The sequence below is a fragment of the Dermacentor silvarum genome, chromosome 1, assembly GCF_013339745.2.
Source record: "Dermacentor silvarum isolate Dsil-2018 chromosome 1, BIME_Dsil_1.4, whole genome shotgun sequence".
Classification (NCBI taxonomy): domain Eukaryota; kingdom Metazoa; phylum Arthropoda; class Arachnida; order Ixodida; family Ixodidae; genus Dermacentor; species Dermacentor silvarum.
This window is the reverse complement of record NC_051154.1, coordinates 237169279-237193331: the sequence shown is the minus strand read 5'-3', so window position 1 is coordinate 237193331 and position 24053 is coordinate 237169279. Positions and strand designations below refer to the sequence as shown.

General features: G+C 43.4%; 1 protein-coding gene and 1 pseudogene across 3 annotated transcripts in view; both read left to right on the top strand.

Moving 5' to 3' along the window:
- LOC119436956 (glucose transporter type 1) overlaps nt 1-24053 on the top strand; it is a 63546-nt gene that overhangs the window by 17246 nt on the left and 22247 nt on the right. For 2 of the 3 annotated variants that reach the window (XM_049660131.1, XM_037704002.2), the window contains exons 10-14: nt 1536-1634; nt 3754-3966; nt 10735-10810; nt 12185-12312; nt 16222-16441. In XM_049660131.1, coding sequence (XP_049516088.1) covers nt 1536-1634; nt 3754-3966; nt 10735-10810; nt 12185-12312; nt 16222-16441 — 736 coding nt within the window. Of the gene's footprint in view, nt 1-1535; nt 1635-3753; nt 3967-10734; nt 10811-12184; nt 12313-16221; nt 16442-21757; nt 22677-24053 lie in introns of those variants that run through there. The other variant, XM_049660133.1, reaches the window with a different exon arrangement.
- Nucleotides 7750-10727, top strand: LOC125942103 (tigger transposable element-derived protein 6-like; annotated as a pseudogene).

Genomic DNA, 24053 nt, shown 5'->3' with positions numbered 1-24053 from the left:
GCGATGCGTGCACTCCCTCTCGCTCTCATTTTTTCTTTCTCTCTCCAGAGCATAGCATGTGACGCGTGCACTCTCTCTCACTCTCATTTTCTCTTTCTCTCTACTGAGCATAGCGCGCGACACTCCACGAGGTGGTTGCTAGGCAACGCAGTGCAGAGGCGGCACACATTACGGCCGGCTCAAACAGCTCCGCTGTTAAAAAATGCGAGCTGAGCCCTTGCAGCTGCCTGCGTGCGGTGCATCCCACACGCGGCACACAGGCACATAAAGCAGCTATCATTTTCTTTTTTGTTTTCCTGGATATCTCGTTTCTTTTCTTTTCGGCGCAGACACCCAGTAGCCAGATTTAATTGTTACAGTCAATAATGTGGCATGGGAACATTGTAGTAAGTAGGTTTATTTCGTCATAGAACACACACAAAAGTTAACGGTGTGGCTGCTGTTCGTTGTTACATCTGTGTATTCTTAAAACCGGTAATGCTATAAGTAGGTTCGACTGTAGTTCTTTCTAATTTAGATGTTTGTCACCTTATTTTTTTTCTTGCGACCTGGTTATAACAGCTATCAGTTGTAATTAAGGAATCAGATTTTCTTGGCACTTGAATATTGGTATAAGTGGGTTCGACTGTAAAGGCGCAACCAAATGCATGTGATTTTCGAGCGATGGCAACAAACGACGGCGAGGAATGACAATTTTGTCATTGCTGATAGCGATTCGTCGCTGTCGCTTGTCACGTCTCTGCTTTTTTGGCCAGACAGAAAAATGTGCTTGTCACCCGGAAGTCTGTGTGGCAACTTCTACTGGGGACAGTGTGATCGTGCAACAACCTGGCAGCAACTAGTCTGCCCACTTCAATCTTAATTCACTCTTGCTCTCTTCTGTGACCGCAAAAAATAAATAGTAAAATCAGCTATCATCTCATCTCAAGCTGAGGACAAAGTATCAACATTGTCTTGTCATTATTATTGAGATCAGGGCTGGTATTTTGTAGCGATGCCTTATGACTTATTCAATACTAGTCTTATCATCCACCGCTCACGGCCAGCTGAGCCCGTTGATAGCGCGAGCGGACCGTCACTCTGACCACTGACAAAGCGCAATAAGCGCAAAAAGGCATTAGCACCTGAAAGGTATCGCTACAAAATACCGGCCCAGTTGTTTGTTTTGACACTGTTAGGCCTGAGATGCCACCGAGAGCCACGAAGGTGTTTCGAGTTTGGCTCACCAGAGGGTGCCATGGCATTTCATGCTGGTGGCATGGAACGGATTTGCATTTGCGATGACAGCATATTGAAGCTAGTGCTAATACACAGTGGCTAAAACATTGGCCTCGTGGTACGTTTTTGGTTTGTTTACGGGTGCATGGTAATATTTATTTGGACAACAATGTAAATTTTTCGCAACTTTTTTTTCACAATGCTGCATCCATGTGGTTGCTCCATGTCACAACAGTGTGAGAGGGTCTGCCTGCTGTGTCGCTTGAATAATGCATGCATGTGGTTGTAACTTTGACATCACCTTTTTTTCTTTTTAGGTAACTATGATGCAAGTGATCACGACTCGGTCACTCCAGCTACCACTTCTGATTGGAGTGATGATGCATCTCTCACAGCAGCTCTCTGGCATCATAGCTGTAAGTCATCTCCTTTGTGTTCTTTATTTTTAATTAACTTTACTTTCAGCACTAAGGTGTTTGTTGGTGAGCAACCTTAATACGAGAACTCTTAGAACAAATGTGGGGAGAAGAAATAAATGACTGGCTCAAGAAGTTTTTTTGTCCAAGATTAAAATATGTAAACACAGGTGTCAAATAAATGACAATAGCCAATCTCTTTCCTGGATTGCGTTCTAGGGTGTTAGGTATATATAGTACCAAAGATAGCAGACAGATGTGCAGTCAAATCCTGCTACAATGAAATTCATGGGACATACGAAAATTTCGTTAAGGTGAAATTTTTCGTTGTGAAATTAGTACCATACATGTCAACATAGGCCAGGCAATATGCAAACATTCATTTCCAAAAATCGGCCTTCGCTGCTTCCGTGTTTTTGTCAGCATACTGCGAGAAGCCAACTGCGCATGTGTGAGCTGCCATTGTGCTGACCCATCAAAGGCTGAGGCATATGTACATAGCATTGTATATAATGAGTCCTCCTGCAATCTATCATGCAACTACCAATATACCAACACCCATATCGAGAATTTCTCAGCAGTTCTCCGAGTTTACCTGCCACAGAGCCTGCTTGCCGGCTCCTCGTTAGTCAAGATGTTTGCCTCTTTCGCCGTTGCTAAATTCGACTAAATTTGATCTTTACATGACATGATAACAAATGGAATCATGGTGTCGAAAATGCACCTCTTCTGAGAAGTAGCAGGCAGATACCAAATCACCGAAGTGATAGAAAGACACGATATAAGGGAATTTGGTCTCGCAGGCAAATTGTGCGTAACGGCTTTTGTGCAAGGTGGCTTGACTGGCTTGCTCTTCACTGTCAAGGATGTGGACAAAATTAACTGTATCTTCATTTAAATGTGATGTAATTGTCTGGATGTCAAAATGCTGACTAGAATAAGTACATTATGAGTAGTGGCATTTTTATCGCAAGCGCTGTCACACTTTGATGACCAGGGAGCTAGGCCTGTTATATCTCAGCGATGGTGACTGTCAGTGGAGTTGGTGGGCCACAGGTGCTGTGCCGTTTACGAAAGTTTGCTAGCCCAGCGTAAGACGATTAGCAGCAGCTAATTACCAATTAGTACCAACAAGGCAGGAGTGGGTGCTATCGCATGGTCCCATACTGGTTTAGATGGGTGCATCTCAGAAGAAATCATGAGCATTTGTTTCAGCCATAGGTAAAGGAGGGCCACTCTCGTTGCTGTTACCATCGAGCAATGACGACCTGCATGCTCAGGCAGTCCAGTGAGATGTTTCTGGTGGAGCCAGCCCATGATTTCCGCTTTGAACACGTCTTTTTATGTGCCACATTGTACAGGGCTTCTTACTTTGCATTTTATGCACCGTAAATAAATGATACAACTTGGCACTACTCTGCAAAAATTTAATTGAAGCAGTACTGTGCACAAAAATGTTTTTGTTGCTGCTAGAATATTTGTGCATTAACTCCTATGGACTTCTTACGGGAAATCGAAACTACTTCGTTGTAGCAGAAATTTCGTTGAAGCAGCGTTTGTTGTAGCGGTGTGGGAATGGATTCCATTACAATATGATAGACTGTAATGAGTTTTATTCACTGCTAGCTGCTGCCCATTTTAATGTATAGGAGAAGCATCATAATAAGCGTGTTATGAATGAAAAAGCAAAAATGCACTGATAGAAAAAGTACTCACCTGTGGGTTCATAGTGCAGTTCAAGTTGCAGATCATTGATTTCGTTGATGTTGGTGCATCTTCGAAAAGAAGTAAGTATATGACTGAAATATCACTGGTTAAATTATGTTTTGTCGACAGTTGAGTGCTGCTCTTCAAACTGCTCGCCACTGTCTCTGGTATTTATAGCCATGCATAATACAGAAGTTCTATTTCACACTGTCAGCAATGTTATAGTTTAAGTATATATTTAATGCCCACACAACCATGTTGTGCAGCAAGGTGTAACTGGTTCATTTTGGTGGAAGGTTCTTGTTCAATGGCAGAAATGAAATGTCTGCTATTGTTGAGTTGTATCCTTGGGACTGCACGGCTTGCGTTAGAGCAATAGTTGAAATCACATTATTGTATTCCTTCTATTCAGGTGTTCTACTACTCTGTGCGACTGTTTGAGGCGGCTAGCCTGCCGCCGAGCACTGCCAAGTTTGCCACCATAGGAGTTGGTGTAGTCATGGTGGTTATGACACTAGTTTCCATCCCGCTGATGGACAGAGCGGGACGACGTACACTGCACTTGTATGGCCTGGGGGGCATGTTCATCTTCAGCATCTTCATCACTATCTCCCTGCTGGTCAAGGTAAGATCATGGTATCTGATAGCAGAACCAGGACTTTGTCTCTCGTTCTAGTCACTGCATGCTACTTTTCACTGTGAATGTGCCAGCACCTTCATTGTTAGCATTATGCAGAATTTAAACTCTGCTCTTGTTGCCTGTATTTGCACGTAAAATATCGGCATACTTTAGTGATTCATCTGGCTCTGAACTAATTTACTGCAGCAGCAGTTACTTCCCCGACCTTCTGCAATCCTTTGGAAAGTCCCCTAACTGTATTCAGGGAAGACATGATGACATGATGGCAATGACAACAATTTTATGATGATGATGGTGACATAACAGCGAGAACCATGGCACAACAACGACAGTGGTAGCATGAAGACGTTTACAATGATCATGACAACGGCACAGCAGCATGATGACAACACTTCATTTACTGACGTTCAAGATGGTGAAGGGCTGTTTTTATGAAATGAACACTGGAAGTGGCTGCTGGGCTGAAACCTTCACTTGTGAACGACTACTGGATTACGCACCAGCTGTGCTGTGTGAGCATATTGCCTGCTGTTGCCCCCAAAATACAGGCACAGACACCCTGACTCTAAGTCTGCAACATGCACAAAACCTTGCACAAAGTGCTAAGCATGAAAATTGTGTGATTGCTCAGTGGTTAATGCATCCAGCACCCAGCTGCACCTTGCTGCCGTGGCATAGGTTCAATGACCAGTGAGGGTATTGGACTAAGTTTAATTTTTCTTTGTCACATGGTGAGCAATAAGTTTGGGGTTAGGAGGTGGTGTGGCAGCAATGGCACGTTAACTACAATGACTGCAATGGAATGAGGAGGACAGTGTAACAGAAAAGACAAGTGGACAGACGTAGCTAACTCACTTTCGAGCCCTTAACTGCTGTCATAGTAAAATGCTTTCTTGGATTGTGTGTAAAACTTTGTTATGAAATATATGTACAGTATTACTAATGCCGCATTGTTTCCAAGCTGCTACCCGCCCTGGCGGCTTAGCAGCTATGGTATTGCGCTGCTAAGCACAAGGTCGCAGGATCAAATCTCGGCCGCCGCGGCCTCATTTCGATAGGGCGAAATGGGGGCGAAATGTAAGAACACCTGCGTCCCATGCTTTGGGGGCATGCTAAAGGGACACTAAAGGCAAATACTAAGTCGACATGGACTGTTTAAATGTCATTCCAGAGACATCGCAACGCTTGTTTCGTGCCAAGAAATGACTTAGTTTACAAGAAAATTGCATCTGAAGAGTCCGAACACCTTTATCGCAATTAAAATCTCCCACCACGCAACCGGGGAGTGGTGATGTTGCACACGCCATCACCACCCTTTGCTCCGTTGGTGTGTAAAACGGCGCCCGTGTGACAGCGGTATGGTTTCTGGTGCAAAACACAAATACAGTGAAAGCTCGATGATACGAATCTCACGGGGTCACGAAAAATATTCGTATTAGCCGAAATTCGTATCATCGAAACACAATTAAAACTACAGTCGAGTCTCGATAATTCGAACTCGAAGGGGCCCGAAAATTTGTTCGAATTAAAAGGACGTATTTTTGAAGTATTCGTGCACCATAGCACGATGCACGAACGGTGCGAGTCGTGAAATATCGCGGTGCGCAAGCAGCATAGCAAGCGCGGGCCACGAAACTGCCCACGCCGGCTAACGGTCGCTTCCCGATAACGGCAGAAAACGAAGCTTCAGGGAGCGGGCGGCACCGGCACACGAGGTGCGCGCGGAGACCGTCGAAGGTGAGGAAGGAGGGCGGCAGGGAAGCGGATTTGGCCGCGTCAACTCCGCCGCTTCGGTGGCTCCCCTCGCCCTCCCTCTCAACTCCCTCGTAGCTCTCTCACCTTCGACTCCGTGCGCACATCTCCGTGCGCGCCCGCCGCCGTGCTGGCGCCAGCTTATTTTAGCCGCTCCCTTCTGCCGTTATCGGGAAGCGAGCGTTTGCGGGCGTGAGCAGTTTCGTTGGCCCGACTGCGCCTCCGCCGCTGCTTCCCTCTGCGCTGCCGCCGCAGCGTGCAAGGTCAACATGTGACTAGAAAATAGAGGAGAAGGGTTCACTGCCATTTTATCCGCGTGGCTCAGACGTCGGCACTATAGTGTGTGCTAGAATACGGTTGTCTAGAACACTCTAGTCGGCACGTACACGCTTGTTCCGGCGCGATGCAGAAACGGCGACCTTGCAATTTGAGAGAGGGTGAAATTTCCGCCGCGGGTTCTTTTTTTTTTTCCCCCCGTTCCTTCGCGCGAGGCATTGAGGGATCTCTCCTGAGCTTTTGCTCTATGGCGGTGTCGGAGCAATGCCGGTCGGAGGCGCCGCCGCGTGATTTGGCGCGCTGCTAAGAGCATTGTCGGTGCGCGGTATGTTCGAAATAAGCGTGTTCGAATTAACGAGATTCGACTGTAGCTAAATTAAAGAGTCAGAGGTGAACTCACTCAGGCACATGTACGTAAAAAGCATTTATTTCTTGAAGAAAAAGTCTCTAATGTCCTTCTATCTCGGTAGACAATCCTATCTCGGTAGACATAGCTCGCTGCGACTAGGTAAAATGGCGCAAACACAAAGAACGCGGCCTGAAGCACAGCAGCCACTCCGTCCGATGGGCGGCCGCCGAAAAGGAGGAAAAGTACAAAAGCGCCACCGCTTCAAACTCTTCGCGCCCAGTCGCGGAGTTCGCGCTGTCCGGCGCCGCGTCCGCGCCTCCGCACCAAAAAATTAACGGGAGAAAGCGCGTGACTGCGCGCTGTTCTCTTTCGCGGCCGTCAGTGGGGCGGCGTTTATTCGTATCAACCGACGCAGGCCGAAAATCGATTCGTAACAACCGTTCTCTAGCACGTTGCAAAGTAATGGGGCTCGGTCGGGACCACAGAAAAATTCGTATCATCCGGAAATTCGTATTAGCCGTGATCGTATCATCAAGCTTTTACTGTACCTGGCCATGGAGAAACTCAGCAAAGACAGAGCTGTGGATTCGCCGCTGCAGCTGCTTTTGGTCAAGTGGCGTGGACCATTCGGGCATCCCGCGACATCACATGAAAGTAAAATTCTTTGCTACTTGCAGTTTATGCAAATTTCGCAAGTTGGCAAAACCAGCACAGCACTACGTGATAACAAAACTACTGAAACGCAAAAGCGCAGGCAGCGCAGAGTCGAGCTAAAGTGAAACCTTTCGACCACCTGCGTCGTTGTCAGGGGTGATGTCATTGAGTTCTTTTTTCTAAAAATGAAATATAACTGGACAAGTAGCATTTTCTTTCGTTTTATAATGCAATACAATGATGTTTTTATAACGAGTGGTTCAGTACTAGTGACAGAATTTAAATGAGGAGTGCCTTCATCATTGGGTAAGCACTTGAATATCCCGGGGGAGTCTCTAATCGTGTCCTGCATTTACCTCATATTCTCGATTACTAAGGTTCTGTTCGCGATCATATTGACGCCTTAGAGATTCTCGAGCACGAATGTATTACTTTAGCTTGACTTAATATTTGCCTTTAGTGTCCCTTTAAAGATCCCCTGGTGGTCAAAATTAATCCGGTTTTCGAGCAAATACTCCGAAGTTCGGCGTTGTTTGGAAATTAATAAGTAATAATGATGGTAAAGAGTATTGCTAACTTCTAGGAAATGAAAATTGCATTCACGAAAAGCTAGTCATCGATTTTTTACACATCCTTGTTAGCATACATTATCATCTGCATGCGCAACATGTCGGCCTCCATCTGAGACCTGCATCCGATCTTTGAACGTATCTCAACTGAGAGAAAGTTATCTCATTGTCACAGCTTCCATTAGTTAGGCACAACAATATCAGTACTATTGAAGAAAAGGCTATTGTTGCTTTTCTTCAGCCGGCCTCCATAGAATGTCACGGGGAGTTACTAACTCGGAGTTAGGCGCGCTCGTTGGGCGGTTGGTTGAGAGCAGTGTAGCGTCCACAGTGCTGCACACAGCTTGTGAAATGAAGTCTTTAGGTCACTGCAGTTCACTTAAGCCAACAGGATCTAATTTCGTTGTCCCAAGGCAGGGTAGCTAGTGCGTGTGCACCACAAACTCCGTGCAGCTTAAGAAAAAAAAAAAAAAAAGAGTAGGTTGATATGTGGTTTTGGAATTCGGGGAGAAAGCGGGTTTAACCCGATTTTCCTGAAATATGTTCGGGGTGTTAAAATCGGGTAAAGTCAGGTTTTACCTGTAAACGAACAACTCTATATGTTATAGGCCATGTGTTGATTAATAGCGGGTGAACAAGGGAAGCGTCAGCCCGGAGCTAATGTTTCAGCAAGTCAACAGGGGTACCTGTCTTTGTTATAGCAAGTGTGAGGCTCTGATGAAGACAAGCCTTGTCAAAAATGTTGCTTCCGGACTAAGACTTACCTTGTTAGCCTACTATAATTATTGTATAGCTTGGATAGCCCATGTGTGTACAGTCAAAGCTCTATATATCAAACACAGATACATAAAATTATTGCGTATATTGAACACTTTCTATATCACCAGGAAAATCTCATGCATTTATTATTTTTTTATTTCGAACGGGGTTGGACGTAAAATGGATATATCGAACTCTGTCACCCCAGAACACGTGTGCTCTGTTGACAGGCGGTGAGCTTTCCCGCAACATCCTCGAAGATAGCGGTGGAGCGGTGGGCATTCCCTACTGCTGCGCACTATTGCTGCATACATCGATCGTGCTGAGGGCACCATTTGAACGTAGCGGCGTACGCACATGGCGGCTTGGCTAGTTTGACGTCAACGACGCATTGCATTTGCCGCACTGACTCCTCCGCGGTGCCACTGCTACTGCTAAGCCAGTCGTTGTTATCGTACGTGTAATTGGAGTTAGGCCTGTTGTGGTGTGGTTGGTGTTGTGATGGCTGCAAACTTGAAGAAGCGGACGTCCCTGACATTTGCCACGAAATTGGAAGTCATCCAGCGCGTTGAGAATGGTGAAAAGAAGTTGAACGTCGCCGAAGTTTTCGACATACCTAGAAGCACTTTGAGTACGCTACTGAAAACAAGAGCGACTGTAAAGGCCAAGGCAGAGCAAAACCAGCACTCAGGCGCACAGCATCTGTGCAAAGCTGCTTTTGGAGATGTTGAGAAGTCGCTGCACAAATGGTTCATTGATGCAAGGGCCCAGAATATTCCTTTATTGGGACCGATGCTACAGCAGAAGGCCAAGAACTTTGCATTCATTCTCGGCGCCGAGAACTTCAATGCCAGTAGCGGTTGGCTGTAACGTTTTAAGGCCCACTGCAACATTGTCGGGAAGACAGTCTTGGGGGGAAAGTGAGGACGCCAATGACGAAGAGATCAAGAAGTGGCTTGAATCAGAGTGGCCCCAGGTTCTCGGCAAGTATGAGCCGAACTAGATATTTAATGCGGACGAAACAGGCCGGTTGTGGCAAATGCTTCCGCGACAAACGCTCGACACCCGCGGGGACAAGTGCCAGGGCGGCAAGCAAGGCAAGGCAAGGCTCGCATAACAGTTCTATTGGCTGCCAATATGGACGGAAGCATAGCTACGGCCACTTGTCATAGGCAAGTTTCAAACCCCAAGGTGCATGTATAACTGCCTCAGTATTCCGGGGACATATGCCTGGAATAAGAAGTCGTGGATGACTCGGGATATATTCCAAAAATGGTTGAAGGCATGGGACTCAGATTTGGTGCGTCAGGGCCGGAAGGTATGCCTCATCGTTGATAATTGCACGGCACACCACACCGATGTCCAGCTCAACAATATTGAAAGGAAGTTCTTGCCGCCGAACACCACGTCGAAGCTGCAGCCATTGGACCATTGCATTATTCGGACTTTTAAGTCCATTTATACGCATCGGCTGATCGACATTTTGTTTGTGAAGGTCCGGATGGGCCAAGAGCTAAAAATGGACCTTTTGGGTTCCATTCAAATGCTGAAAGCCTCTTGGGACAATGTCAAGCAGTCAACAATAGTTGACTGCTTTCGGCATGCGGTTTTCGTTGGCCGCACTGAAGAAGCTTCCGAGGAAGCAACCGACGAGGCAGGATTGGACTATCGATATAGAGGAAGAATGCCAGCTCGAAGAAACCTGGAGCACGTTGGAGCGCTTTGGCGGTGATGACAGCACCGGAAAAACGGCGGAGTTGACGGATGTGGAGCTCGCAGCAGAAGTTACTGCTGAGCGGTCAAACAAGGACACTGCCGAGGTTGATCCCGCAAGCGCTGATGTTGCCCCACTCCCAACTTCAACTGAGGCTGTGGCTGCGTTGGCCTGTGTACGCTGCTACTGCAGCGCAATAGAAGGCACCGGCCTGTCGCTTGTGGATCATTTAGACTATGTTGACGCTGTGGTTAAGCACGTGATTGCCAATAAGAAGCAGGCTATAGTGCTGCAGTACTTTCAGCCAAATAAATAAATACTTTGTTTAAAGCTTCAAGTGAGTGTTTACTGCGCCACGATTGGTTCGTTGATTGATTTGTACAAGTTTTTTCGTGTTTTTTACGTGATTTTATATGCTGAATTCTGGCTATATCGAACTATTTCGCGATCACCGCGTTGTTCAATATATCGAGGTTCAACTGTATACAGATTGTGTACATTTGTGAACTGTGTTCATTTGCGTTCCCATTTTATGTTGAACATGCAGTGAACAGCTTTTTGTTGAAGAAGCCTGTTTTATCTACTCATTTGGTTGTGCTAGCTGCACTTCAATTTGTTTTTATTAATTCTTTTTCTATAAAGCATGTCCTGAAGATTACTTGTTGCATTCTCTTTTGCAGTTCTTGTACCATTGGATCACTTATATGAGCGTAGTGAGCACTTTGTGCTTTGTAGTCTTTTTTGCAATTGGTCCAGGTGAGTCATCTGCCATTTACTTTATTAGTGATGCCATGTATAACATGGGTAGTATGTATTGGTCAGTACCTTGATAATAAACACTAAAATTATAGAATTAGAGTTAGGGGCTTTCAGGTTATAGCAGAAGGAATTAATTGAAAAAGACAGCGGAATCTTGGTAACATGATATTTATAGCAACACAAAATGAAAACTCAGAAAAGAGTGATACAAGCAGTCAGGGCATCACAAGTTATGCAGTGTAGTGTAAAGATGATTCTATTTTTTATCAACTTCTTGGTTTATGTAAAAGCTTAGCAATTAGTTTGCCATTTTACTTAATAATTACAGAAACGTGGTCCTATGCTGTAGAAATCTGTGTGCTTCAGGCACTGGCACTTTTGCCAAATATATACAAGCTTCTCCAGAATGTAGCCTTATGCATATTGACAGCTCTTGCAGTGTCTTATATTGTAGTGTTGTGGTTGTGGTGAGAATGGCGCATTGTCACCATTGTGGCCATTGGTCATGGCCAATTAGTATTGTTTGCACAGTGCAATGTGCATGGCCATTTTTTCAAAGTACACACATGTGCTTTCTTTATACCCATCCATTAATTTGGTGTGTGTGTGACAGTGGTTTTTGGACACAGAATGAGAGCTGCCGGTAAGTGGTATTGATGTCCATTTCATACCAAGCACTTGTGGCTGAAAAGTGTCTGTCCATTAATGAATAGGAAAACATCTGGAATGAAGGTATCCTGAAAACAATGCCACTGCATACTTTAATTAAAGTTCTCGAACCTCGTAATTCATATTTCCCACACATTTCTAGCAATTAATAAATGTGAGTTATTCAGTTAACTGCACTCAGATTCATGAATTAAGTGTAATGCTGTAGAAGCTATGCAAGTAGCACAGTCACATCATTGTCAGTGTGCGTGTTTTATGGCTTAATGATTTAGTCGCCCATCTCTCCTGCAATGCAACCAGAGTTTAATAATGCATGCTCTGCACTTCTTTCTTTCCTGTTTTGATAGGTGAAAGGGAACAAAATATCCCTCGCGTGAAATGTCAAAGGCATCATGTGTGCAAAATTTATGAGCCTGCATGGTTTGGTGCAATGATATAAAATGCCAATTTATGCTCACTGTGTCGGGTACACAAAGTTCTGTGCCTGCAGAAGACATGCTTAGAAAGCCTTTTCACACTTGTGGCTACACAAAGTGCACACGGGGCGATAGTGTTTATACTTGTGGACCATTTACGTATGTGATTGATTGGCTATTTTGTTCAACAATTTGTAAAGCAGCATGGTACCACGTGCTAGCTGCCATCTGATAAAATGCTAGAAGTGAGCTTCCACTTGTGCGCCTTGCATTGCCATCTCAACAGGAACAATTCCCTGGATGCTCATGGCCGAGCTATTCTCCCAGGGGCCTCGGCCAGCCGCCATGAGCATAGGTGTCCTCATTAACTGGTCAGCCAACTTCATTGTGAGCCTCATTTTCCCCCCAATGCAGGTTAGTGTTTTTAAGTGCAATAGCATTTAGTGGGCTTTTTATCAGTGCTTTTGTGTTCTCAGTTTTTACTTGACAACCGCTGTCACTGTATAAGTTTAAGCCAAAAGGAAATAGTGTTGTGGTTTATTCAGCAGCAGGATTTAAGCTCTGACTTGATCGATCAAGTGCTGGATGTTATGTTTTTTAAATGGAGTGGAACTCGTGTGATACATCATTAATGACCAAGTAATATAGATGAGAAAACATAAGTGTTTACTGGCAATATTGTCTGGTATGTATGAAACATGAAACTTTGCTGCATGGGCACATATGCCTGCAGCATTGTAATATTAAGCACCCATTGTGGGACTGCTTGGTTCGGTAGCTCATGGCACCCAGGATCATGTTCTCAGCTTGAATAACCTGCAAAACATTTTGGAATCGCCACAGTGTGGCAAAGGCATGCTGTGCCCATCACAAGGAGGGCATTTTTGCAGCAATGTCAGCACTTATTGGTCATTGTCTCAATGTAAGTGCAGTTCGGTGGAATCTGAAATATTTTCGCCACTGTGCTCCCAGTCAGGAAATGTGACAGTATCCCTTCAAGGGGAAGGCATCTATGCAATGGCATAGACATTGCCTTGTCAGCACTGCCGGCTGCTCTTTTCAGTAGTTAAGTGTTTATGACTCGCGTTATTTATTCTCGTGAATTAATAAAATATTTGGAACAATGTACACGTCCTTCACTACTAAGTTGTCCTCGCGAAAATAACATTCACACCAGGAGCAGGCTGTCATAATCACTTGATGAAGTTGACGTTTATTACTTAACTGTTTTGTATAGCAGCATGCATAGATAGTCTTAATACATTACGAGGTTTCAAAATGAAAATTACAAGGGGTATCTCCTGTTAATAATGGATGCATGTTAGCATCCTGTGCAACAGGTAATGGTGATACAAACATACAAAAGTAAAACAAAAAAAAGAAAGAATTCAGTGGGCAAAAATTGAGTAATGTAATGGTAATAACATCGCAAAGTATTAGTGCCAAAACAAACTAATCATGAAAGAATTGTATGGTACATAAATTTCAAGCAATATATGCTAGTATACAATATATACCGTATAGACTCATGTAAGGGCCGCACCGAACTTGGCAGCCAAAAGTTTGAAAAAAGAAATTTCCAATGGAGAAGCAATCGCATTCAGTTCCCAGATGCGGCGCTTGCGCATCGAGGAATTTTTGCATGTTGCATACCTCCGCGTGCCACTACTAGATGACAAAGCCATCTAGTAGTGGCATCTAGTATCTGTACCCATCTAGTAGCGGCCCTTGCATGGGACTGAACCAACAGGTTCGGTCCCGTTTAAGGGCTGCACATTGTCAAAATTGTGAAAGAAAAGTGCGGCCCTTACGTGAGTCTATATGGTATACAAAACTATTATACAATATTAGTAACCAAATTCAGAGGATTTGGCAAATACAAAGCAAATAAGTAACTGATGGATTCAGACATTCTATACAAAACTACGATTGCAATATGAACAAAACATTTAAAAAAACATTTAAGAAAGCACATACAATATGAGACAAAATGCGTGTAAGGACTAACACACATTTAAAGTGGGTCAGGGATAATGTGGAACCCTTGAGTATTTGGATGCAGCTATCTGCACTTTCACCACAGCAGCAGTATCACTCATACTGCTTACACGCTGCATGGGAGCATGCACAGTTGCTGTTCACACGCATGTAAACACAAAAGCCATAATTCCTGCATTTTATGCACGGAGGAAGGAAAAAGATAGGAGGGAGCATACCGCGACGCGATTGACGCCGAGTGTGGTGGCCCAGCACGTGGTGAAAACGTCAGAGCACGGAGGATACGTGAGAGCGCGCGGTAGGTTTTAGTACTCCCGGTTGATTTATTTTTTTTAATACCTATTCGAAACAATTTGAAACTCTTCAAATAAATAAAAACAAAAGCAAGGGAAAAAAAAAGACAAGGAAAAAGTTCTTTTTCCTTCCTCCATGTGAACAGCTCCCGGCCAAGCGTGCACCGAATAAAAACTACCGGTTATGGTGCATCCAGACGAAGGACCAAATCCGGATTTGCAGGGCCGGACAGCGCGTCACGTGACCTCACATCAGCGATTTGCCTCGTCCGCGCCTCGTCCGGGAGCCGCGCGGACGGATAACGCCAAGCCGTTTTTCACATCCGGATTCTGGCGGGGTAAAGCCGCAGCTTTAACTTATAAACACGCAGTGTCTGGCAACCAGTACACTTCTCTCCTGCTCGAGGACAGACGCATTGCAGTCAGCATCAGTACTTTGTTTGCTGGCGCCTGGTTTCAGTGCTTCATAGCTCCTGGTTTCGTTCACTTCGATGAACAATTAATTTGTGCAATGATGCTGCCTTTTATTTCAACCACATCGTGGAAGAGTTTCCCACTTTGTGGGACCTCAGCCGTGCAGTTTATGCAGACAGCGTCACAATCAGGAAATAGTGACTCTCCTGCAAAGAAAAAAAAAAATCTGTCAACTGCTCGCTAGCAGACTACAAAAAAGTAGGACGTGTACAAATACATCTGATATCTGGTTGTTTCAGAGCAGTAAATGAATAGAGTATCAGCGAAAACCAATCACACTGAGTGGTGCAGTTAAGTGTAAACATATCAATATTATCTCATGCATGTTTATGCAGAAAGTCGGTGCCGACAGCACGGCCATACAAAACTTGTGCGCACTTGTGATACCCCTTCCACGTGAACCCTCTGGATCTGCATTGAATATTTCGGGACGCGATTGAGCTTGTACACTACCACACGAACGCACTTAAAGACACTTGTGTAGCGGCCTTCGATCAGCACCAAGCTCAGTTTTCAACCGATATACATTTACCACGGCGATCTCTGTAATAACTTGTAAACGTGTGATACTTACCTGAAGCAAGGTACCGCAGTGTGACCTGCAGCACGGTGTAAGAGTATATTTCTTACACCGTGGTTTCCGCTGATATAGAACAGCGCATAATGGTATCCTCCCTTCGTATGCGGGGCCCCACGCGCGACAGCAGTTGCAGAAATTGCTATCTGCTTACACGAAGCAGCCTCCGGTATTCGTCGAGGTCAGTCTTCAGCAGCTCTTCGTAGAGCAGGTTTTGGACCCCCAATTATTTCCTTACTATCCAGTCTTTCCGCCAACAACGCCGTTTTCGTGGAAACAAATCAAAGTCCTCGTCAATCTTGAACAGAACAGCAGCCATCGCGGCCAAACGTCGCTTTTTGCTGGCCTCCATTTTGTAGGAAGAAACTCTCAAACCAGTCTGCTGCTAGCCAGCACAGAGGCTGCTGTCGAGAGTAATCCGGCTCGGTGGCGCTGTCGTCTGCTAGGGCTTCGTCCGCCGTGTGGATGCGCCTGCAGCCGGACGGTCCGTGGCATAGTCGTCCGCGTCCGCTAAAAATCCGGATTCGGTCCTTCGTCTGGATGCACCATTACCAGACGTCTTGGCAAATCTCTATTCTCCGTGATCTCGACGCAAGAGGTCACGTGTTGGGCCACCACTGCTGGCTACACAGAGCGTTCGCTTGCCAAGGCTGGCTGCGTGACGTAATGCTCCCTCCTATATTTTTCCTTCCTCCACGATTTTATGCTATTTTTTTGGTACTGTTCTTTGTCTGTTGTTAAGCAGTATAAACCTTCAATTAGCTGTCTGCGTCACTATTGTTTGTTTACATTGAAGTTATCAACATGATCACCTGTGTTCTCGGCGTAGTACCATGTAGCTGTTAGCCACAATCTATTCGAAAGGTTTTATCTCTCCAGCCTGTACACCTTATCTTGTAAGACCTTAAAAACACTTTGCATTATAGCTCATTTGGTGCCATGTTGCTGATGCAAGTCCTACTGCTTTTGTTTGGTCTGCAGGCAGCTCTTGGAAACTACACTTTCCTGCCATTTACTGTACTGCTGGGCTTCTTCTGGACTTTCACATACAAAAAAGTTCCAGAGACGAAGAACAGAACTTTTGAGGAAATCTCTGCCCTCTTCAGGAGGGATGATGTAGTCAGCATCAATGGGATGGGCACACGACGCAACTCTCTGGCACCTGGCCAGGATGCAGTGTATGAAGAAAAGCCAGAGACATGTAAGTTTTAGTTGTAGTGAATGCCGGAGATAGTGTTACCCTTCATGCTAGCATGAGAATGAATTCTATTTCTTCACAAAGAGTAATTGAAGCTGTCTTGATTGCATGGCAAGCTTTGAAGGTGGTCTAGTATAATTTTTCCCCTTCTCTTTCTTTCTCTGTTTATAATTTTTTCAAGTTTCTTTAACATTGCCATTGCAGATTTTGCAGGCCAGAGTATACTCGCATGAAGCACATTGAGGGGGGATAGACATAACTGAAAATCATTTGCGAGCTTTTTGTGTACCTTTGGTGTCACTAAGCACCTAGGAATCGCATTGTGCCTCGTACTTTACAGCATGAAGATCTATTTGTTCACGAGGTATTTGCAGAGTTCTTTGTTGTCAAGAAAACATTGAAAGTTTTTGAGGTTTTTGTAAATTTAACTTAAAGATAGGCATGACTTAAGCAAGGGCTTGTTTCAGCAATGGCTTGTTTCAGCAAGGGCTTGTTTCAGCAAGGGCTTGTTTCAGCAAGGGCTTGTTTCAGCAAGGGCTTGTTTCAGCAAGGGCTTGTTTCAGCAAGGGCTTGTTTCAGCAAGGGCTTATTTCAGCAAGGGCTTGTTTCAGCAAGGGCTTGTTTCAGCAAGGGCTTGTTTCAGCAAGGGCTTGTTTCAGCAAGGGCTTGTTTCAGGAAGGGCTTGTTTCAGCAAGGGCTTGTTTCAGTAAGGGCTTGTTTCAGCAAGGGCTTGTTTCAGCAAGGGCTTGTTTCAGCAAGGGCTTGTTTCAGCAAGGGCTTGTTTCAGCAAGGGCTTGTTTCAGCAAGGGCTTGTTTCAGCAAGGGCTTGTTCAGCAAGGGCTTGTTTCAGCAAGGGGTTCAGCAAGGGCTTGTTTCAGCAAGGACTTGTTTCAGCAAGGGCTTGTTTCAGCAAGGACTTGTTTCAGCAAGGGCTTGTTTCAGCAAGGGCTTGTTTCAGCTAGGGCTTGTTTCAGCAAGGGCTTGCTTCAAGCAAGTGCTTGCTTCAAGCAAGTGCTTGTTTGCCAGGCATTGTTTAAGCAGTGTTCAAAATCAATGCTAGTAGAGACTTCAAAGCTGGCGTGCATCACTTCTGACCTGTCTTATAACGGAGCTAAGACCAATGTCCTGTGGGAAAGAAACCATTGTGGGCTCATTTGTGGTGTGTGTTGACAAGTAGTGTGCTCAACACTTAAGGTAAAATTTCTGAAGCCTTGGTGACAGTATGTGTAATCATCCCAACAATCGAGGAAGAGAAGCATATCACTGGAACCTGTGAGCATGTTTCATAATTGTATTACTCTTGTCTAGTACGCATAGATCAGCTGCTTGAATAGAAAGGTATGCACATATTAGTGCACTTCTGCTGAAATTTGTGTTCACATTGATTTATCCTAATACATTGCAGTTTAAGGTTCATGTAAAATGTTGCAGTGATCTGAAGTAGTAATGAGGTACTACTGTGGCAATGTATTGCTAAATCAATTTTTGATGAGACCTACCTGACTTGAATCTTTACTTGCTTATCTTAGAAGCAACTTACTTGTTGGAATGACTTCTTGAGCATAAAGCATGAAATTCTTAGCTTATCCGAAGCGTGAAAAAACAAGAAAGCATACTGCGTACTATATGCTGAGCAAAAAAAAAATAAAAAAATACTTTATAGAACATTTGCAAGTTTGAGGCCAGTAATTGATGTCATTCTTTTGTACAAATCAATACGAGCGTGTATCTAATGAATTTGTGGTGTGTCTTTTTGAAATTGAAATGTTAAAGCTTCACAGGCGAGACCATATGATAGTAGGCCTTGAATTTTGTCAGAAAATTGGTGTCGTATTCAGCATGATAAATGGACATGCAATATTGACCATGTCTTGAATCTGTGTTGTTAGGTTGGTGAACATGATTTCCACAATTGATTTTATTTATCCTTTATTAAGTATGCCAAAGCTATTTTCTTTATTGTTCATTTATTTGTTTGTTTAATTATTCTCAACTTTTAAAAATGTAAGTTTGTTCACTTTCACCAGCAGATCAATTTTATTTTTTATGAAGCTGTGTAATGTAAATGTTTTTGTTGTGAAATGAACACATGCAATATTGTGTTACTTGTGATATTTTTCACATATTTTGATTTTTGTGATGATACTCTTTCTTTCTGCATGCTTTACATATTGACTCATGAAAAGAGGCTCATATTTTGTGATCAAATTTTTTGTTGCCTCACACTATTGAAACTATGTATAAGAGAAACTAATAAAGATATTATATATATTTTGATCAATAATTACTTATGTTATTCAATTAGTGCTTAGTGTACCAATTGCTTAGAATAATCAGGGTGCACCCTAGGTAATAAAGCACCAGAGACTTTCATGACATAGTTGGTCACATTCCACTCAAGTTCTTTTGCATTATGATAGATTAAAAGAGTTGTTCTTGGGTGTTTTAGTTAGAGGAGAAGGAATGGTTTAAATTTGTAAATGGGCTGGTGGGTTGGGGGGTGATCTAAGACTTTTTCAAAATGTCTTAAAGGGGCCCTGAAACACTTTCTGAACGTAGTAAAAAAAATGTTGCCGATCTGTTCTTGAGGCTCCTATGAACATGGGCGCCAAATATTATTTTCACTGCATGCAGCAGATAATATACAATATTCTGTCAAAGGCAGTGAACAACAGATGCTTGCTCTCGCACGTGCAATGTCATCGAAAGCTGATCGAAAGCAGTTGGCCGACCAACCCTATTGCCTGATTTTGTGATTGTGAGAACATTCTCAGTAATACAGAATTGCTAATTGTGAGGCAGTAATGAAAGATATATATATCTGCGATCTCAAAAAGACAGAAAAATAATTTCATCTATGCACTGCGCATGGCTGCATCTGATGCGCGTGGCCTCCGGGATTGCAGTAGCATGCTGCATAGCGTAGTCTACCACTGCCACCACAGGGTGTTGCGACGAGCCCGTTCGCCGCCTCAACACAGCTTTTGGCCGGGGCTTTGCCTTCTCCACTGTGTAGCTTCTAGCAAGCTAATGGAGACGAAAAGAGAGAGAAATCCGGGTATCGGTGCAGTAACTCCACTTATAGTTGAAGGATTCAAAAAAATGGTTGAGGCATAAGATTCCTGGGACGACGTACTTTTAACCCTTTCACTGCCGGGTTTTTTCCTGACTGCTCCTCACCCCCTGCCGGGTATTTTTTTTCATGTTGGTTCAGTGGAAATTTCATGCTAGTAATGCACCATGATACTCCACAGGACATGTAAAGATATTTCGTCAGAATTCATCAGCATTTCTTGAATTTCTTCATCCGTCAAAGCGCGGACGTACGTGGCGCGCTGACTCACCATGGCTGCTGCGCTCTGCCGAGACGAAGCAATGCGAGTGTAAACACCGTGCGCTCCATATGTTGTCTAAAATTTAATTTACAAGTTCTGTGTGTTTAGGTGACCTCTCCATAGATGGCGGGACATGAACGCAATTTTTTTTTTTTTTTTGCACGAGTTGTCTTGGGAGTGGCAGGGAGTGAGTTTAAAAAGCAACACGAGTATACTCGGGAGTAGCAGGAGGTGCGCGTGGGTGGTTTCACGAGTTATCTCGGTAGTGGCAGTTAAAGGGTTAATAGTGAGGCGATTCTATGATTAGTTAGAAAAGTATTACAGGGCCCCTTTAAGATAGAGAAGTGTGACTGTCATATTCAAGGCCGACGGAGTTTGCCATGCAGTCTACAAATATTTTAATGTTGTATATTTGATTACAAGGGAATACAGTTGACCTTCCAATCGCAGTAAAAACGAGGTCAAATAAACACCAAATTAATGCAAGTGGACTGTATTTGAATATTGTTGATATTAAATTCTCACACTGTATGTGGATGGGGTAACAAAAAAATATATTTTTTAAGTTCCATATCTTGAAGATGGACATTTAGTTTTATGTTTTTATAGGGCTCCAGCTCTCTCCAGCTCCCTTGGAATATTTTAGGGAATACATAACTGTTTTATGATAGTCCATTAATGGGAAACAAGGAAAATTGGGGAAAAAATTTGTAATGTCCATTTTCGACAGTACATTGAATGGTTTACAGTCAACGTCCGAATTTTTGGACACCCTAGGGGCCGCGAAAACATCTGACAATATGAATGCGTGTGTTTTACTGCCTCCAAGGGCTCAAATCGCTACAGGCATGTCTGAAATAGCTCTGAAGGCCTACTAGTATACATATTAGGCGTATCAGTGCTTGTAACAGGACAAGAGGCGGCGGGTGCATGCGTGTATAATTGACTGACAGCGGCCCTTTCCGCTCTTGGTATGCTTCACCACGTAACACCGCTGTATTGGGGCAAAGCTGACTTTTGGGAACCGGCATTGTGCAACGCCTGATCCTTCCTGTGCTTTCCGTGCTTCGAAGCCATCGGTGAGGATGACAGAGGTGGTGTCAGCGCCATTGCTGACGCCGTTGAATTCCTTCAATGAAAAACACTGCACTGAACAGCAGGAAGCTTGGTAGTGAATGTCGAAGCAGCTAGGCCTAGCACTGCCACTGTAGTGCCAATGGCTGCCAGTGTATCAGCATGCGAGATAATAAAAATGGCGGTGGTGGTGGCTTTGATCAATGTCATTTCGGACCTGTGGTCATGGCAAAAAAGTTAGGAAAATCGGATGATAAAGGGTTTCAGCATCTGAAATTTCAGACGTTACTATACATTAGCTCTGTGGGGCACGTGGTGGTGCCACAAAGGCATCTGAATTATTGGGCATGTCTAAAAAATCGGCTGTTGACTGTACATCATAGATGAGCTATACCTGATGTCAACACCTGTACATTCTAGGAATCTGGCACTGACATTATTACCATATGCTGATAATAATGACAGTGCTGAAATAAAGCACTGGTGCTGTGTCATTTTTTTTTTTTCTGTTGACTGTCTTTTATTTGCACTTAATACTTTGCTGTGTCTCAGTATTCAAGACTTTTTTGTGGGTAACCAGCATATTTTGATCTACCCATTTATGACAACAACCTCTAGTTAAAGACATGACATAAGCTGGAGTGTTCATTTTGCTCTGTTGTAAAACGTTTGGACTAGGTGACTCACCCTCAAGCATGAGTGAAGAAAATGTTTTTTTTTTTTTTTAAGGTATGCACAGATTCATGTTTTGTTTGCAGGGAGGGCACATTTTAATCTTTTTTTTTCCTACACTGAGGGAGCATATCTTAATCTTATTCTATTTTTGGTTTGTATGAAATAAACAATATTTGGTTTGTGCACGTTGTTTGTTTCCTTTCTCTCTGAGGTGCTTTTGTGTTTTTATTCACAGACGGAACATTCAGCGCATGATTTGCTGGCAGCACTGGTGTTGACGTTCAATTGTGTTCCAGAAACAAGTTCCTTCGAAAAGCAGGGTTTTGTCATCTTGCCGAACAGCATGTATTAGTTTATGCATGCATAGTTACGTGGGCAATGGCACGAAGAAACAAATCATCTTTGAAAGTGTTATGCTGGTTTGGGCTATAAGCTCATGTACGAGCCTATGCACGTAGACCATCAATGAAGTGATGCATTTTGCAATTTTTTTTTTTTTTTGCATTGCTGCAAGCTCGGGTTTACGCATGGTGTGATTTTGTTATTTGTTACTCATGCAGTACTCTTTTTTTTTTTTACATATCATTTGAGAGGAGCGAGCGACACTTCGAACTTCTTTAGCTCATTTTGATATTTATGGAAGTGCCAGTTAAAAGGGTAACCACCTGTCTTTTGTGGCAAAAACAAATTAGCTGTAGTAGCCTACTTAAGTTTGCACTGGGCAACTTTGCGTTTACTTGTGTATTTCTAAGGAAATGTGGCTTATTGCATATGATGATTATGCAGTTGAACCTCGATATAACGAAGAAAATAAAAAGATTGTCTCACTGCTATTACAGTGTAACAGATATGTTTATAACGAATATTGGATATAACAGCTATTTTTGTGTCGCATGTGACTTCATTATAACGAGGTTTGTCTGTATGATATTTCATATATCCTAAGAAATGTTTTCATGCTAACTTGAAAGTTGTGTGTGAAAAGACGAGTGCCCTTGGGAAATTCATATGAGCCCTATGTTCAATGTGGCTTTCATTGTTTGGTTGGGAATGTGTGCAATTCTCATCAGTTGTCGGGAAAAAAAAAAAGACTGATTTATAGCCAACTGTGGAATTGATTCTGTTTATTAGAAATGAAGGACTTATCAAAAACACTAGTGTGTGTGTGTGCTGCAGATTGCCTTAAATGACTGAATTGATAAAGCAAGTATGTACTAAAGAATGAAGGCTTGTAAGGGAATTCTGCATGATGCTTCACACAGTCTGTACCACCAGATATATTAGGAATAAAAATGCAGTATAGTTGAATGAAGGCCTAGCTACAAAGTGGTATAAATGACGGGAAGTGAACTGCACAGAAGAATTTTTACATTTTCAACAATGTGCTGAATAAACATGGCAGTGGTGACAGACAAGTGCCACTGCTCTCGTGTATGAACTAAGGTGCCCGATTGCTCTCCCTTGTCTCCCTGCTCCATGGAAAGTGGGGGCCATTCTTTAACCGTGCAGTCAGTGCCTCAGTGGATTTATCTTAATGGCTTATGCCGCTCAAGAGCCCAGTCCACAAAGTGGCGGTGCAGTCGGAAGCAGCACTGCCACTTTGTCTTTTTTTTTTTTTCATGCAGAATGACTAACTTATGAGCATGAACCACTCTGATGCTTGTTGAAAACAATGCCATCTTCTGGCAGAGTCCAAAAGAAAACTCCAGTGGCTTGTAAAAATTAAGCGAGACAAGTGGCAGCAGTTTGAGCAAATGTATTCAGGCAAACAAGTGGATAGCTTTCCAAAAACAAGTCTGATAAAGCAGCATGGTTTGTTCGAAATAGGCTACAAGTGAAAGATTTCGTCCAAATTTATTTTAAAATGCGTCTGTCTCATTTCATGATAAAAACATCTTTTCTGTGGAATGATTTCATATGCCTTATTGAATATGGCTTAAAATGATAAAAATGTGAGGGAAAATGGGCAGGAACTGGTTGTCCATATTATTTACTATTATGTTACCTTTCTGTAGCAATTGGGATAGTGATACTAGGGTAGCACATCTTGTTTTCAAGGGAGTTTAGTGCTCCATACCAGACTGTATGGAAATTTGGCCATGCAAAGTGGCTTGTGACTGCATGAATATGCGCAGTTTTCTTTTATTAAAGTATATCTAACAAGGGCCCACCTACAGGTTGTCATGGTTTTCCCGACTATCTCAAATTCATTTATAGTTAGGGGTCTGTGAATACTTTGCGTCGTCAACTGTACGCGAGCAAACACGAAATTGAAGCAAAAATATTATCCTATCCACAGTGGACATAACGTACTAGGCTAGAGCATGCTGTGTCGCTCACTCAGTCAGACTTTTCTGGCTAATCACTCTCAATAAAATGTTGTTTAGACCAGGCATTTGGCAGTGGGTATTGTTTAGTACTATATTTATAGATGCAGCACCTACCTGTGTCCTCTCATCGAATTCAATAGGAATGCGTTTCACTGCAGCATACCTTATATAATAATGGCACCATCTGCCTCGAGGTATAAT